Below are 18,598 nucleotides of genomic sequence, written 5' to 3'. Positions count from 1 at the left end.
TTCTTCTTCACCTCTTACAAACTGGGAGCTGTTCTATCTCTGGGATAGATGGTTATTATATCATTGAGAACCTCTCATGTGTGAGGCTTTTTGCTTGGTCTTGGCAGTATAAAAGAAGAGTTATACAAAGTCTCCCAGTTCTGAGGCCCAGAGAAACTGTTTAGTATTAGAATACAACGTAATGTTACATGCTGATACAGCATCTGCTGTCTGCACCACATTGTTAGACCGTACTGTCAGGGAAACAAGTAACTATTTTGAAGCAAGTTTGGAGAGTATAGCATAAAATGTAAAAGGTGGGGACTGCCTCAGAGATGTATATAATCTTGTGGAAAGAGACAGATAAATAGGGTAATATTATAATGTAGAACATTAAGTGGTAGAGGTATGTCACGGTCGTTTGGGAACCCTGAAAATCTGACCACCAACTATTATTTGCCAGGAGAAGTTGGGAAAGCAGTGGCATATGAGCTGGGTCTTAAAGTAGGTATGAGTTTAGCAGATGAAGTATGAGAACTGACATTTCAGAAGCTAAGGGGTGAGCAGATAGGCAAATACAGCCATTGGTTTTGATATCCCCAGAGGTCCTGGAACCAGTCCCCCTCGGATACCGAGGGACAACTGTATTGATGGCATACCTCAAAATATTCTCATATTTATTTAAGTTTCTATTCCTATGCAAAAAATTCTAATTATTTTCTGGAATCCTGAGAAATGTTTCATCCATAAGTAGCAAATATGACCAACATTTAATTCAAAGATTTACTGTATTGTTTAAATTGGTATATGGATTCCCATCTTCAAGCTGTGCCACACTGTCCCCCTGTCCCAGCACAACAAAGTCATGTATACTGAGTTGAAGGAATTCTCCAAGCCAGTGCTCATGCCTCTAGCCAGTAGCTACTGGTGGTTTCAGAGTCATCACCTTCATTTACATCTAATTTTTCAACCATTTGAAGTAAATAAAATACCCTAAAATTTTCCTTCCCTTGCTTCAAATAAAGACTATGATTAACCTGAAATGCCTGAAGTATAAGATGATATTGTCAGAGTCGTAAATTGTGTAGAGACCGTTAGATAGTCTTCCCTCAAGCATCTGTTTGGTGATTGAACTGACTGGTCTTATGGTATTATACACAGAAGTTGTTTTACATTTTACCATGGGTTTTTCCCCTAGAAAAGGCTCTGCGTATTAAAATAATGTTACATAAGATCTTGAGAGAATGATATGTTCCTGACCAAATGTGTGATGCTTAGCTATGTAGAATTACCAAAGACATCCTGTTTAATCATTGTAACTGATCTATCTTATGATGGGTATATCTCCGTGCTGCTATGCAGTGTACAACTTTAATAAAACTTGCAAAATGTTTGAGAGGAGTGATCATACAACTTTATTTAAAAAAACAACAACAGGGCTTCCCTGGTGGCGTGGTGATTGCGAGTCCGCCTGCCGATGCAGGGGACACGGGTTCGTGCTCCGGTCTGGGAAGATCCCACATGCCGCGGAGTGGCTGGGCCCGTAAGCCATGGCCACTGAGCCTGTGCGTCCGGAGCCTGTGCTCCGCAACGGGAGAGGCCACGGCGGTAAGAGGCCCGCGTACCGCAAAAAATAAAATAAAATAAAATAAAATAAAATAAATAAACAACAACAACAACACAGTATCAGCATATTAAAAGCTCTCAGGATTCTTCTTTCCAAATCCTCCCCTCTTATGACCCCAACCAGTTAGAATGATGAATATATTATATATGTTTTTGGTAGATATCTTTGGATAAAATTCTGATGGGTCAAGTGCTATTTTTTGCTGCGCTGCCTTCCCATGTTTGTAAATGTTTCTACTCCTTTATATTATATTCTTCTGTAGACCAGTGTTTCTCACCTGGGACTGATTTTGCCACCCAGGGGATATTTGGCAGTGTCTGTCAGAACTTGGGGATGGGGGCGCCACTGGCATGTGGTGGGTAGAGGCCAGGGATGCTGCTAAACATCCCACACTGCATTAAGCACAGCCCCACAGCAAAGAATTACGAGTTCTAACATGCCACCAGCGCTGTGGTTGAGAGACCATGCAGTAGACATCCTTCCAAAGTGATGATAGGCTTTTAGAAAGTTTTGACTACCAGCGATTTAGGAAACCCATTATAATTTGACCGTGAACTAGCCTGTTTGTTATAACTCTTATTTTCTAGTACATGTTTTTGTTTCGTTTTAAGGATTAGGTTTGAGGGAATCCTTAAGATTACCTTAATTTAGTCCAACCCTCTAATTTTACAGGTGAGAAAACCAAGACCTGAAGAGGGCAACTGGTTTGTTAGATCTTGGATTTATTTAAATTATCTAAATAGTGTTTTTTTTTGGGGGGGTTCCCTCTGAAGAATTACAAATTCTTCTGTGTGCTTTGTAGGTGCCCAGTTTTGTGACATGAACTGTAATTTCAAAATGGTTACGTGCATTTTAAATGGGATCTCTGACAGCTATAAAGGAATTTTCAGAGCAGATTGGGTTGCTTTAGTATAGTTTCTTGGAGAAAGACTTGATACATCATCAAGTTTATTTGCATCTGAAGATATATGGTTTGCGAAGAGATTTGTAGTCTCTTGTGATCCTTCTTAAAATCATTTGCATGATTTATAAGGTAATTTTGTGTATCTTCTGGGGAGATTGAGAGAGGTCATATCAAAGTCACTAAACCAGCAGTGTAGTTTGTAGAATGTACTTAACGCAAACTTGCCTGTATGTTAAGAACAAATAACTCTATTGTTTTTATTAAATATTGAATACAAGTATCTGAGCTGAAGGAGCCATAGAGATTGCTTACTTACTCTATTCTGATCTCTTTTATCAATGAGGAAACTGCAGTCTGGAGAGAGTATGTAATTCATCCAAGGTCATGGAGTTAGATTCTAAAATAAATACAGAAAGCAGAGGAGAGAGCTGAGGCACCTCAGCCTGCTAAGTCCGATGATCCAACTTGTGTGACAGGGAGCAGCCCAGAAAACACAAGGGACCCTCAACAGAGATCTTGGCCGTTGAAATCTAAAGCGTCATATTTTATCAGCTTCTTGGAAAAGAAGCATACACCCGTACTCAGAGTGCAGAGCGCCTGCCTTGGCATAGAGTAGACACCAGGAAAAGTCTGTTTGATGAATTTGGAAACATAAGCCCAAATGCCGGAGGTGAAACCAGGACAAGAGACAGCACGAGGAATGTTACATCTCTCTCTGCTCCTTTACTCAGATGGGCTTCCGGAAGTAGGGATGCTGGCCCAGAGAGTTGGGATTTGGTAACCTACATGGACTTCTCCTCCTCAAGGAGGCGGGCGAGGGGAGGTGTGTCTCCACCACTTCTGTAGTCACAATACAGCAGCTACTGTAATTCTCACACTGCCTCAAGCGTGGCAGCGATCCTAACACTGCTCAGAAGAAATCCTCAGCCAGCAAAACACCTTTCCAGTCTTAACACCAAAGTCTTTTACTGTAGAATAAAATTTGTATTGAAAATTTGGAATGGCAGGTATCGGAAAGAAATGGCAGTTAGCCATCTTCAAAGAAGGTCCATTTTGAAAACAATTTAGGAAACATTTTTCTTCACATGATGTCAACTAGTCCATTCTTTGTCAGTGGATTTACTTTGGGAGAAATGCTGTGAGAGATCTAAAGGGCATATTTATTATGGGACATTTACTTTAAATATTTGAATGACCACAATGAAATTCTGTTATTTTAGGCACCACAGGGGAGAGGAAATGGAAGGAAGCCAGATTTATAGTCTGTGGTTGAAATACTTTTAAGCCTTGTTCTTGAAAGTTGTGCTTGTGTTTAGGAAGTTGAAAATTTTTTCTTTGAAATGTTTTCTTAAGCTGCGTTTGGAGGTGATGCTGCTTTTCATGGTGGTGGGGTTTTTTTGTTGTTTTTTTGTTTGGTTTTTTTGCAGTTTTGCTGAGCAAGAATTTAAGCTTGAGTTGTTTTAGAAGTTGTCTTCTGAAGAAAACCTCTTCTTTCTTTACCTGTGATGAAGCAGCAGACTTGCACAGTAAAATATTTGTCATGGTCCTAGGGTAGCAGCTCTCCAGCTTTTTGGTCAGAGGATCTCTTGCACTGTTTAAAATTATTATGGACCCCAAGTAGCTTTTGCTCATGTTGGCTATACCTGTAGATACTTTCCACATCAGAACTTAAAACTGAGCAATGTTTAGAACACAGGAATATACAAACATACATTTCATTAGCTCTCAGAGCAGTGATGTCACGTGTCATTTAGTCTTTGGAAAATGAAAAGGCAAGTATTACTGTGGAGGTAATTATTATAGAAATAGTTTTCGCCTTGTGGACCCTCCTCAAAGGTTCTTGAATACTCCCAGGAGTCTCTGGGCCACACTTTGAGAACCAACCTGGACTAGGCTCTCTCTCCATTGCTGCCAGCTTCGTTTATAAAATAAGGGTTTTGTTTTCAAGAGCCTCAACCACTTGTAGCTCCTTTTACTTTCTGAACATATGTTCCAGAGTTGCAGAAAAGTTACAGTGCCGACAGTTACTGGTGCTCAAGTACTTTTTAAGTAAGTGTGTTTTCAGAGCATAAGAGACATTTGAATACATTGATAATTTTGAATCTGTAGTAGAACATTTCAGATTGTGTTGTTAAGGATGCTTGTGTTAGTTCTCTTGGAGCCAGTTGTTTCTAACCAAGTTGTATCTGGTGAGTTTGTGCAATACCACGTATAGTATTGTAAAATTGAAGTCCGGTAGCCTCCCCTAAAGGCATTCTCTTTTAAAAGGAATATCTGCAAAACCAAAATTCTGTCTGAAGTAATGCAGAAAAACTGACAGCTAAGTCAATGAGGATCCTTAGTGCTGCCTCTGCTCCCAGCCAGCATGATTAACTTAGGACACTAAGCTACGTGAGGGATTTCTGTCTCTAGAGCCATTTCCATAGGGCAGAGCTTAGCAGCTTCTTTTATTTGTAAATATTTCCGTTGCCCTCCCTGTGTCTGTGGAAGGGTAGTAGATGCATCTACAGCTGGAAAAGTTAGTGCTTTGAAACGTAGATATAACTTTTAAGGGGAATTATTTTGTGGAATATCTGCATGTTCTGTGTACATGTACTATGACGAGCTAAGAGAACTTTACCTCCTTTAATCTTGATTTCAGCCCTGATATATTAGGTGTGGTCCCATTTCCATTTTGAGTAATTTACCCAAGCTCAATAGCAGAGTCTGGATAAAGTCCAAAGGCTGTCCTAACTCCAAAGTCTGTACTCGCCCTATTTACCTGTGAAGGTGAGGATGGAGAGATAAGTGGAATAAAGGGGATGGCTTGACGGTTTTTTCTTTTCTTTTTTTTAATTTGATAGTTGGAGTCCGAATTAAGGGGGAAATTTTAGTTTTCTGGTACAAGGCAGAGTGGTTCTCCTGAGTCCAGGATGTATATTGGCAGCAAAGAGTAACCTAGAAGATGAACTCAGACCCCTTCAGGCCACCCAGTGGCTCATTGTAGAAGATTTGAGAAATTTCATGAAAACAGGTGTTTACATGAGAGGCCAAAGAACTATTTAGGAGAGAAAAGAACAGCAAGAAAAGATACTATTTGGGGAGCAGAGAGAATTTAATAATGCCACGCAGTGTATGATTGTAGCAGTGAAGGTCACAGGGTCATAGAAGTTTCGTATTACCCTGGTGTAGCGTGGCCTGACTCTGTGGCAACAGCAGCTCTGGGGAAGGAAGGCCATGAGTATTCATCTTTCCAAAGCAAAGCCAGCTAGGTCTGAGTAATGTTGAAGTGAGCCTAAATCAGCAAGCTGAAAGAGCATCCTAGTCACTGGGACTGACAACTAGTACAAGGTCTTATGTTTCCTGCGTCAGGGAAGAATCTGACTGGAGCTCTTTTTGTGGTTTCATCCCATAACTGAACAGATGAATATTTGTCCATTGGTCTCTTAAGATGATCAGCCCTTTAAAATAGTGGCAAAGTAAGTGCTTACCTAGAAACTCCCTGGGAACTTATTTACGAAACTAGATTATCTGCCATATTTCCTCATCTGTTATTCTTCATTGGGCTGGATTGACTCACCTGGGTGATTCTTAGTAATAACTGTACTATAACAGTGAATCAAATATGAAAAGGTACAGAAATTTTCATGAGATTAAAACCCTTTGTTACAAAACTCTCAGCCTAGCATGGTACACCTGAAAGACTACCAGACTAATAGTCTCTGGTGTAGTTGTAAATCCTCTCTCTCTTTTTAAACTGAGAATACTAGTGGTTGTGTAATATACCTTTTAGAATTGTTGAGGATAAAGTGAGGCAGTAGTTGCTAAAATATAAGTATAGGTGGAGGAGAAAGAGCCCTAAAGTAGCCTAATTACTTCAAATCTGTTCTACCTGTGCATGTCTAGAGTTTAAAAGAAGTCTTGTGTCACCCTTTGAGATCTCATGGTCATTGATGTTGGAGCCAGAATCCTGACTTCTGTGTTCACAGCATTTCTTCTCTGCTTTATCTTTGGTATGTAACTTACAATGGGTCAGCAGCGGGTGGGTAAAATGAACAGAAAGCGAGTTGCTCTTGTAGGGCCTCTTTTCTGTTGCGCTCACCGAAGCCAGGAGCCAGTAGTGTGCGGTTGGCAGTGTTGCTGGGACAGACCCTGAATCTTAACGCTTACATGGCCTTGGAGCTAAATACAGGCAATAGCTGGCGTGAAAATGGATTCGCAGCTTCTTTTAACTTGGAATACATATTGTATGCAGACAGAGATCAGATTTATTTACCCTAATTATGGCTTTAACAGGTACTTGTGCAAAGAAAAAAAGTTGTGCAGTTTATAACGCATTTTACACATTTGGCCCACCCGCTTCCCTGAGGTTGTATTTTCTATTCCCATTTCATTTTCAAAATATTTTAGTCGGTAACGGCTGTGCAGAGTACTCTGCTGTGTTCCCAGCTGGTGTGTGTTTGTGTGCGTGCGTGCGCACGTGTATCGGGGGCTCAGTAATACAGAAGTTCAGTCATTGGTGGGGAGGTAAGATGCATCCTAGTTAGTCCAATGCGCACGTGTAGAATAACCTTTTGACTGGAGGGACGGGGAAATGGGTCATGTGGAGAAGCCTCCTTTTAATTACAGAGCCATGATGTGATCTCAAAGACTCGTGGGCTCCTGGTAGAGTGAGCTAAATGGACAGGCATTTTCAGAGTAGTGCAGTCCTGGAAATTGCTAATTTTTCAACCAACAGATTGCCAAGGCGAGGAAGGGCTTGGTGGGGGAGGTAAGGACGATGGCAGAACTCAAGGGCAGTGTCAGTTAACTTGGCAAAGATGTTTTGTAAGTTGCAGGGTACTTTTTTTTTTTTTAATGGATAAGTTGATTGTGTGATTTCAGAGCCTTTAGGGTATTTTAACTGAAAATGGAATTCCATAAGTGGACAAAACACACAAATGTTAGTTTAGGAAGAGCTGGACATAATCAAGGAAAAAAAAGATTTGTTATTGCTCTTTGTTGCCTGAACTACGAAAAGATGGCTTTGTCGTGTTTCTCTTTGTGGGAGCTGAGATACAGAAAAGCACATGAGAAATGATCACAGATTTCACGTTCCCCTGAGCACACAGTGGAGAAGGAAAGTGTTGTATGGGGGAAACATATGGTTTGCCCATGTTCCCCCAGAGCAATCCAGGAAGATAGCTTGTTTTTTGCTCTCATTTGTGTTTGTGTGAAATTTTTCGTTTTCAGAAATTAAGGATGTCCCTTGATAAAGATTTGCTTCACTTTGTGGAATCAGTTCTTCTCTGAAATATTAGCTGTTCAAATGCAAATAAATAGACAAGATTTCCTGATGATGTCTATTACTGAAATGTCACAGCAGATTTTCCTTTGTAAACTCTATTGGAAAAGCAACAATAAAGGTATGAAACAATTTTCAGAAGCCTAAAAATTTTTTATTAAAAAAATACAGTTTTGAAGAAGATAGCAAAAAACTTTTGTTGGCAAACGTACTTATAAAGGAAACCAGGCCCCGTGTTACATACTGTATAGTATTTCTGGTCAAATAGGGCTTTTTGTTTGTCTGTTTTAGTTGGTGGTGATTAATGGGCTTTGAGGTGTAGTCACCAGAAGCAATAAGCCATGTTCTTTGATCTAATGTTTTCCCCTGTATTGGGAAAGCTGTTAATTGCTAGTTTAAGATTTGTTAGTTGGGAAACTTAGGTAATTTTGGAGAACCCCAGACTCTCAGCTCCGTATTGAAGAATTGACGTCCTGCAATATGCTGGAAATTCTGCCCATTAAGTGAGCTATATACAGTGTGTTGTACGACACTTAAAAGACTGCACTGAGCAGTGTAAATCTGTGGGAAGTAACTATTTCTCACCGATCAGCAGTGTTAAATATCATGATAAGGGTTCTTTCCTTACAGGAAATGTTAAAAGACATTGGAAAACATACTTTGCCATCTCCTCTCCCCGTGCCCTTTTCTCTCCCCTTAAGGACAACCAAGTAGTCCTCTTCTTACCCCAGTGAAGATGGTGGGGCTAACGAGAGTGCTGGAATTCTTGGGCAGGTATCTGTTGAAACCGTAGCCTGAGTTGACCTGGGTCTTCCATCCCTAGTACCCTGTGCCCCCTCCCCGCCCCCCGACACACACAAACGGTGGGGAGACTCATTTGAAGTTACTTTCATAAGAGGAGTCTTTGGGAACTTCCCTGGTGGCGCGGTGGTTAAGAATCCACCTGCCAGTGCAGGGGTCACGGGTTCGATCCCTGGTCCGGGAAGGTCCCACACGCCACCAAGCAGCTAAGCCCGTGCACCACAACTACTGAGCCTGCGCTCTAGAGCCCGTGAGCCACAACTACTGAGCCCGTGTGCCACAACTACTGAAGCCCGTGCGCCTAGAGCCCGTGCTCTGCAATGAGAAGCCCGCACACTGCAACAGAGTAGCCCTTGCTCGCCGCAACTAGAAAAAGCCTGTGTGCAGCAATGAAGACCCAACACAGCCATAAATAAATAAATAATAAATAAATAAATAAATAAATAAGAGGAGGCTTTGAAAAGTTCAGGTGGATCTGGGTTAAAAAATCCCAGTTTAGCCACTTACTGTGAACCTTAGACAAGGTTCTTGATCTTTCTGCTTTCAGTCTCCTTAATTGGTAAAACAGAGACAATCAGTTGTGCTCTGGAGGATGCTGTGCTGACTCTGGCTCCGTAGTGTGCCTGTCCTGTTTTGGCTGTGAGGTGGTCCTGGCCTGCTGCTCGACGGCAGTTCACAGCATCTAACCTGGAGAACGCGGCCAGCTGGGGTGCGGCGTGCGTGGCTCTCCGTGGAGGTGGCACGTTTCCATCCTCATGCCGTCAGAATGCTCCGGCCTGGGAATAAGTAGGGGACGGATGGCAGGAGCTGCCACAGCAGTTCTGGCAGGGTGGCACCTTTGGAGGGTCTCCCACCGACGACCCTTCTCACTTCTTCACCTTCTTCAAAGGTACGCATTGTGTTCAGCAGCAGTGCACCATTTCAAAATGAATTCGGTGCGTTTCCCCACCTCACCCCGTTCCCTGATCCGAGAAGGACTGTGGGGTTTGTTGGGGGAACTAGTTTGAAAAAACCACTCTAATAATTAAAATAATAGATTCCCACCTGTTGGTGAGGGTTTTTGTGGGGAAGGAGCAAGTGATGATGGAAGAATTACTAGGTTGTTATTTGAGGACGCTGAGAACACAGACGTACTTGTGAAACAAAACAGGTGCTTTTAGCAGACATCCCATATTTCTTGGTAATAATCTGATCCCAGTGAGCCTTGGGTCCTTTTCATTTGTGAAGTTTCAGTTTGGTTGCCCATTAGAGAGGAGGCACACTTCTTTCACTATTCTAGTCAGACATCATTTTCTTAGGAACAAGTGAGGACATCCGTGCGGTTGTGCACACGTGCTGCATTTGAGGTGCAGTTTATGTCACCGTGTGTGTGTATACATACTGTCCTACAGATGCTGGATTGTGGTGCGTGCACTGAAAAATTCTGAGGGTTTGCTTGCCCTGCTGAAATGTTAGAGAGTGGTCGTCCACGGGAGGAGTACGAGACAGGCACCTGGCCTGTTGCCCATGCTTTGCCCATGGCCTCGGCAAGCCGCCTGTGAGGGGATAATCCATCTTGGATCAGCACGGCGTCTGGGTGGTTGAGAGCCGCTTGCAGGTGCATCAGGTGCCTGCCATTAGGGGCTGTTTGTGAGACGAGGGTGACTTCCTTTCCTCTTTGCTCTCCCCTAGCTCTCTGTTCTGCTGGTAGTGCCAGCTGCTCACCAACCCAGGTACCACTTCTGATGTCCATTGCTTCAGGATCTCTCCTCTGATCTCTCATTCCCATATTCTGCCAATATTCTGCCAATAATCCCCCAGTACCTAGCATCCCTCCCATCTCAGAAGAAAGTCTCTGTTCCTTTCCCAGTGCTTTGCTTTTTTTTTAATTTTTATTTTATTTATTTTTTTATACAGCAGGTTCTTATTAGTCATCAGTTTTTTACACATCAGTGTATACATGTCAATCCCAATCCCAGCACTTGTTCTTTTTTTTTTTTTGCGGTACGCAGGCCTGTCACCGTTGTGGCCTCTCCCGTTGCGGAGCACAGGCTCTGGACGCGCAGGCTCAGCGGCCATGGCTCACGGGCCCAGCCGCTCCGCGGCATGTGGGATCTTCCCAGACCGGGGCACGAACCCGCGTCCCCTGCATCGGCAGGCGGACTCTCAACCACTGCGCCACCAGGGAAGCCCCCAGTGCTTTTCTTGATTGTATGCTTTCTCTCCTTTGCCCCATGGCTAACCCCTCTCTTCTGCCTGCCTTCAGTCTTTCTCCCTCTTCAGTGTACAACATGATTTAAGCCTCCTGTTCCCAAGGAAATATCCTCAAACCCTGCTGACCCCTTTCTGCAGTGGCAGGGCTGTCCTTTACCTCAGCACCACAGTTCTCAAAAGGGTTCCTGTTGGCCGCCTCTAGATTATTCCTCTGACATCCTGTAGTTCCTTCCTCTTTGCAGCCCTGATAGTGTGTGGCTTGCTCTCCTGAAAGTCGGCAGTTGACTTCTTGATCACCAAAGCTTGGGCCCTTTCCTCAGTCCTTATCCTACTTTGTCTTTCTCTGAAATTTTCGTTTATCCTTTATTCATCCAGTAGGTAATTTTATTGGGTACCTGGTACTGTGCTGAATGCCATAGAGAAGGCTGATTAAGACACGGTCCTGCCATTCAGGAGTGTGCATTTGATTGACAGTTACAGTGCGGCGTGCTAACTGACATCATAGAACTCTGTAGGACATGCTGGAGTGAGGCAGGCCCCCCTAACTCAGACTGGGTGGGCCTGGTGATGGGGCCGGGGGTGGTTCCTCTGGGGCAAGCGTCTGGTGTGCCACGTGCCGTTGGTTCTTCTCGCTGTTGCAGGTGGTCTTGGACTGGTGTCCAGTTGTCTTCTCTTGTCAGACTTCCATGCAGTGAAGTACACATACCGGCTTAATTGAAAGTCTCCCTCAAGGTGTAGTTTTTCATAAAGTTTTATTTATTTAGTTAGTTAGTTTTCACTTGGCTGAGTTATTTCATTTTGACACCCGAGTATTGGTTAGTATATGACAGTTTGTTTAAACTCTGATTTAAACTGCTTGGTAATCCCTGTAGACAGCTGGTCTGTTTGTGTTCCCTGTGAATACTTGTGAAATAGTTTGTAGTGGTGATTATCTTCTCTGTAAGTATTAACAGATACACTTCCTCTTTGAAAGAGAAGAATGTGTTAGAATGGCTGCTGCTGCCTTTGTTAGAACCTGTGAAAAAAGAATGTTACCTTTCACCTTTCACTTGAGGGGCGGGAGTTTAGAGTATTAAGTACCTTCCTCCCTTTATCTCGGGGCACTTCACATGTTTGAATCCCTTGCTCAGTGGCATGTGAGGCTGCTTGTGGTCCAGCCTGAGGTGACCGTACCCGTTGTGGGCTTCGTCGTATGCCGCCGTAACCAAGGCCTGTGTTTGCTGGAGACCAATAGGAAACTTGCTCTGGGATTGCTCCTTTGTTGGTGTGTTTCCTGCAAAGCCACACTATTGTGGAGCCAGCACTGAGACACTCAGAACAAACCCAGTGTCTTCCCCTAGCAGGCTGGCCTTGATGAAGTCAAGGAGTAGGTGTCTGTCCCCTCCTCGTCCTGTATTTCTTCTTCGCCACATCACACCTCCTCCCAAGAGGTGCTTCAGTAACTGTGCTTAATTTAGGAGCCAGCGTGTCCTGTACCTAGCAACTCTTTTTGTTTTCTTGAAAAAAAAATGGCGGAATTATTTAAGAAAGAAACTTCTGTTTTGTTTTTCGTAGGCTTTTTTTTTAAATTTTTTTCTATTTCCATTCTTCCACCGCTGGCTCTCTCATTGATGAGGCAGACCTTGTCTGTCCAGTTATTTTTCTCTGGCCAGTGCCCTCATCGTTGGGAACAGAGGGGGACGTGGGGTCTGAAGGGGATCATTACATCATGGCAGGTGGTTGCTTCACCTCATTAATAACCCACTTAGATATGTGTTTTCTACCTTGTACTTGGAGAATTTATTATATTGTAAGTGTCGATCTAGATGCTAACGTCTTTGAAAATTAATAATGTATAGAAATAGCGCCTAGGTTTTCCTTTCTCCCTTTGCCATTTGGGTCCAAATGGTAATGCACTGTGAGAAGCGTTTGGCACCGTTTAGAATTTGTAAACAATAGTGCTAAGAGCCAGTGTCAGTTGGAGACTGGTGCAGACATAATGGTTTATGGCACAATGAATGTACCACTTGTCTAAGATGTTTTTATAGTGACTTTGTCTTCACCCCCTTGGAAGCTCGTATGAACCACAGTTACCTTTTATTGCTCGATACGTGTTGTCTGTGCCAGTCACAGAGCAGCAGGGGAGCAGACCAAGTCGGAATAATTAGATTGAGGAGTGAATGTCACACTTCTAATTTCATTCTCTTTTCAAGGGATTACCAGTGTCCATTTAATAAAATGGGATTAACCCTCTGCGGCAGAAGTATTTGAAAGCTGTCAGTCAGTATAATCTTGACAGCTCAAAAGAAGTAGTGTTCTCAGAAGCTGCTTCTCTTAGAAGCAGCGTCATGTTTTAATTGGCTGAAAGTCTTGACTGCACAGGGATATGTATGTTTGTGTGAGCGCGTGTGTTTATGTCATTAAAGGTGGATGTACGGAGAGTGGATTTGAAAGAGGAAAAGTTTTATGGACTTAACCATACTATCTGGAAATAATAAAACACCATATAATTTAGTTTGAGTTGCTGGATACCAGTAATAGAATACCTAAAAATTATGAGACCAAAATTTTAAAATTAAAGAAACAGTTAAAAAGCAAATAATGAGACATCTTTTCTTGAATGTTTTAGAAAACCTCGGATCAATTCTCAGCTGGTGGCCCAGCAAGTGGCCCAACAGTATGCCACTCCACCACCCCCTAAAAAGGAGAAGAAGGAGAAGGTTGAAAAGCAAGACAAAGAGAAACCCGAGAAAGATAAAGAAATTAGTCCTAGTGTTACCAAGAAAAATACCAACAAAAAAACAAAGTAAGTTCTTCGGTAACTCAGTACAGTACTATGTTATTTTGCAGGTGAATCAAAGATGTCTTTTAAATGCCTCTTTTTCTGTCTCCCCATTTAGACCAAAGTCCGATATTCTGAAAGATCCTCCTAGCGAAGCGAACAGTATACAGTCTGCAAATGCTACAACAAAGACCAGTGAAACGAATCACACCTCAAGGTATTTGAAACTAGAGTGAAATACCACGTCGCTGCCCTGATTCATCTGCTCATAATCAAGAGTCAGGGGTGGTTTTGTGCCTATGGGTTTGTAGGCTAAGAAGGGGTGGGGTGAAGAGCTGGGGCAGTGGGACTGTTAACTTTCAAAGTACATGCACATAGATATGAGCTGCTTTTATATCACTGAGTCCAAAACAGGAGAAAGATAAATTGATCATAATTTTGCAGTGATCCGAAGCTTTGCTAACTGATTGGCGGTTTCGTTTCTTGCTGCGCTTCTTAGTCGGCAGATATGGTAGTAAGCGCTGGTATCCGTGCTGGCGTTTTAGATTCATTGCCACAGCGTCATGCAGTCTGTGTGTGTGGCGGGGTGATGTTGGGCCAGAAGTCCTTTGCATCCGTAGCCGATTTCATGGGCTCTTCCCCTGTGGTGTTGCTTTCAGGCCCCGGCTGAAAAACGTGGACAGGAGCACCGCACAGCAGTTGGCAGTAACTGTGGGCAACGTCACCGTCATTATCACAGACTTTAAGGAAAAGACTCGCTCCTCCTCGACCTCCTCATCCACAGTGACCTCCAGTGCAGGGTCAGAACAGCAGAACCAGAGCAGCTCGGGGTCGGAGAGCACAGACAAGGGTTCCTCCCGTTCCTCCACGCCAAAGGGCGACATGTCAGCAGTAAATGATGAATCTTTCTGAAATTGCACATGGAATTGTGAAAACTATGAATCAGGGTATGAAATTCACATCCTCCACCTGCCCATGCCGCTTGCACCCCTGGAGAATCTTCTGTGGACATCGACCTCTTAGTGATGCTGCCAGGATGATTTCTGCTTGCCATGGGCATCTGGCCCCCAAGGAATTTCGCACCCTGACGATTACTCTTGACACTTTTATGTATTCCATTGTTTTATATGATTTTCCTAACAATCATTTATAATTGGATGTGCTCCTGAATCTACTTTTTATATAAAAAAAAAATCTGCTGTGCACAATTTTCCATGTACATTACAACTGGTTTTTGTTTTTGTTTTGTTGGGGGGGAGTGGGGTGGGAGGGGGAGGGAGCTTTTATTTATTGTGTTCACAGACTCCATCCTTTCAGCATATCCTTTTAAGTTTAGTTCTTTCTTCCAGTTATACTATGTACTATCAGTTTTGATATAACTATATATATATAAATATAAAATTATATATAAAGGGTTATTTGAAACCAATCCATGGCAACGCTGGTGCTTGATACACTGTGAAGTGAATACAACATTGAACAGTTACAGATCTGGGACGGTCCCTTCTATGAAAGTGCTGAAATTAAGTTAAAATCAGTCTTACGTGAAGTATGTTCCAACCCACGTGGGAACTTGACTTTCTCATCTGTCTAAAGAGTACTGGACGATAGAAAAATATATATTTTTTAAACAATGTGATCTCAAATTAAAGACTGCTCCAGATAGCCTGCATTTGCGATGGAATAACTGACAAATCACAAGTGGTTTAGTTGGGAGGGCTTTGATCAGTCAAAAGTAACGAAACTAGCTCCAGAATGCCAAGTATTCGTGTAAATTACGGTTACATGTTAACATTGCTGTTCTTACATAAGCATTCATGAAATTATGGTATTCTGTAACTCGAATTCCATCCATTTTCCAGACCTCTACTCATGTCTGAGGTAAATTGATAAATTGTCTCTTAGTTTTAGGATTCAAACTGTGTAACCTGTATTTTTCGTCCATACAAGAAGCAAATCCTTGTCTCCACTTTGCATGTGGTGTTCTGTTTAATGGAACTTTGTTTGCCTCACTTCCCCTCGTTTCCCTTACCCTACCCCTTCAGTGGTGAGAATTCTTTTTCTTTCTTAAAATCTAGTCTTGTTGTTTTACTGAACAAAGGTTATCAACCAGTACATCCAGTCCCCACATGGAGCTTTTCAGTGTTGGGAGACATGTCTCAATTCCCTGCTGTGGGAAGGAACTCAGTGGTGAATAAATGGTTGAAGTGCTGGCAGCCAGAGTTGCAGGGAAAGCTCCTGCTTCCTGCGAGCCTGTGATCTTTTTCTTCCTCAACATAAAGATGGCTTGAGTAAAACTCTCTTTTAAAAAAGATTCTTTTCACTCTCTCTTTTTAAAAACTGTCTTGCAAAAACAAACAAAAACGGGGGAAAAAAAAAGACCGCTAATATGAATCCACCCCTCCTCATTTTAAAAATGTTCTGTTTTGCTTTGTTTAGATTTAGGGTCTGTCTTCTCTTTGACTCTTACATTCATATCTGCAGAGTTCATAGACTTGAGAGTCATTTCAAGCATGGGAACTTGATGTCACCTTCCTTTATTTGACGGTACTTCTGGGAGGGCAGCAGATTAGTAATGAAACGCCACATTTTGGTGTGAAAAACCTGGTTTGCTTAAGAATAGAAGTAACTTCTGTCTGTGGAGGCAACAAGTAAACAGAAAAATTAACAGCTTGATTTGAGTAGCCAACAGGAAGGCTCCTTTCACATTTACATTAAAACTATTCCTTAGTCACTAATGTACCATCGTTTAAATTCTGCTCTCAAAGGTATAGATGATAAAGCAGTGCCACTTGTTGCTGTGGTCCTGTACTCAGATGCACGGACAGTGCGCCCCCTCTTTTCAAAATACTGCTTTCATCTGGGATGCAAGCTATACTTACCTTTTTAAATACATTTTTAAAGTATTTATTAATGAACCAAAGGAAATCAGATGCTTTCTGTAAGCATCAGGATATAGAATACATAGTGATTTGACTATGAATTTTAAATCCACATTTTAATATTAGTGGGGTATTGCAAAGACATTCCTTCTAAAGTTTTAATATTCCTTTTATTAAGGGTCTCAGGGAGGGTGAATTAGTCAGCCATATTTATTTTCCAGAGGTGTAAGGAATTGCTAAGTTTTTTAATTAACTTTTTAAAAAAATTTAAAAGTCACCAAACTCATGTGGGTTGCACTGCTTTTGAAACCAGTAAGTGTTGGTTTGCACTTTGTTCAGAAACACTGTGTACTTTTTCAAAATTAGTTTCATGTAAAGTGATTGGACCCCGAGATTAGTGGGAAAAGCTGGTTCACCAGCTACTCAGAGGCTGCTAATTGAGTCATTGCCAATGTCTTGGTTTTTCAGTTTTGCCTCCGTGATAAAGAATAAATTAAAGAATGGGGAGGGGTGAAGGAAGGGGGAGGATTGCTTTAGAACAGGTGAGAGGATGAAATGGCCATTTTGGTAGAAACTGCAGCGCACGGTGGGACTGCTCTCAGCAATCAGATGTTCTTGGGCCCATCCTTTAGCTGCTGTTGTGTGATTCTGTTACGGTAGTGAGGTGGTAGGTACTTTAGGCTTTTAATTTCTGAAATTGATGACGTCCCTCAGGCATGTATTCTGGAAATGGAATTCCTGTAACTTTCTGCATTTGCAGTTTGCCCTACAATTAGTAGGCAGTGTGTTAAAACACTAGTGTAGGTGATAAAGATACATATTAAAAGAGGACCAGAAATACTTGGTATTCAGCGGCACAGTAAGCAGGTTATAAAAACAAACAAAAGCACAGTGTTACGCTTGCAAGTTTCCATTTGTTTTAATACCACACAATCCTTCACACTCGTGCGTGCGCGCACAGAGCTTATCTGACCTGCTCTGCTTGAGTCATGCAGTTCAAAAAATAATAATAGTAGTATTAAGGTAAAGACATCTTGACACCCACAAAAAATTTTAATCAAAATCTTTCAGTTTCAATCTGGATATTCAAAACATTGGCAGAAGCTTCTGTGAGTTTAGTTCCACTAAGATGTTTCACCTGCCTTATCAAGACCATTCTCAGTCTACTTTTTAAAGCTACCGTATCTTAAATTATTGAAAATTTATTAATTGCTGACTATATAATAACCTTTGCTTGTATGTAACCGAAAATGGTTTAAGAGCCAACATTTAGAGTATGACAATGGAGCTGAACAGTTTTTAATGCGCAAGCAGTTCTGTTCTTGTGTATGACTTGTAACCTTAATTTACTGTGTAAAGATGGTTACATTATTTCCTTAGCTTTGTTTGTTGGAGACAAATAGAGAATGCTTGTTAAGTATGTCAAAACATAATCTTACCTTGTGAATTTTTGTTAATGTATTATACGAGCTATATTTTTCATTTGCTCAGAAAGACAGCTTGTATAACGCTTTTGGAAGTTCCTGCTCTGTAACGTCTTTAGAGCTGACAGTCTGTTAGGTTTGTTTTTTTTCTTCATGCTAAAGTGTTGGTGGTTTTGTGAACTGGTCAGAAATTCACAGGTCTTAAATGTTTGGGGGAAATTTATATTGGACACTGCTCTTTGTCTAGCAAATAAAAGATGTTAATATATTCCTGTTACTGGCATGTGCACGACTATGTTATTAGAAGCCACTTTATCGTTTTCCTGCTTTAAATAGAAATGTCTATTTATGAATTCTGCTTGTAGTTTTTTCACAAATAAAATAGTAAAATTTACATTGAAATCTTTATTTTTGTCTGTGTAGACTTTAGCCCGTAGGAAAACAGTTCACTTTTGTACTCAAATTCTTCATTTGTGTAATATTCCCCGTAGAACAGGAGGCCAAGAACTTGAGTTTATCATATGCTGAAGTTAATTTGGGTGTCTCAGTGCACGGCTCAGAGCTGCAGCAGAAAATATAATGGAACCAAAGAATGGCCGAACTTTGGAAGAAAGCGAGCTAGTGTCTGTAAATGCATCCTTTGAGGTAGGTTGCAGTGATTTAAGGAAGGAAGTGGAGATGATGGGTAACGATGATTAATTCAGTGCATGACTGAAAACCCTCAGAAGACAACCCATTTCTGGCCAACTGCAGTTAGGTAAGTT

At 41.8% G+C, this 18,598-nt stretch overlaps 1 protein-coding gene across 1 annotated transcript in view; it reads left to right on the top strand.

Moving 5' to 3' along the window:
- Positions 1-18,228, top strand: part of RYBP (RING1 and YY1 binding protein) — a 75,125-nt gene extending 56,897 nt beyond the window's left edge. Inside the window, exons 3-5 of the mRNA XM_067755213.1 lie at positions 13,376-13,552; positions 13,647-13,745; positions 14,188-18,228. Of these exons, the coding sequence (XP_067611314.1) occupies positions 13,376-13,552; positions 13,647-13,745; positions 14,188-14,440 (529 nt within the window). The 3' untranslated portion in view covers positions 14,441-18,228. The remainder of the gene's footprint in view (positions 1-13,375; positions 13,553-13,646; positions 13,746-14,187) is intronic.
- Positions 18,229-18,598: the final 370 nt, after the last annotated feature.

Source organism: Pseudorca crassidens, chromosome 10 (assembly GCF_039906515.1).
Source record: "Pseudorca crassidens isolate mPseCra1 chromosome 10, mPseCra1.hap1, whole genome shotgun sequence".
Taxonomy (NCBI): Eukaryota; Metazoa; Chordata; class Mammalia; order Artiodactyla; family Delphinidae; genus Pseudorca; species Pseudorca crassidens.
The sequence above is the reverse complement of the archived record's forward strand: the minus strand, read 5'-3'. Positions and strand labels throughout refer to the sequence as shown.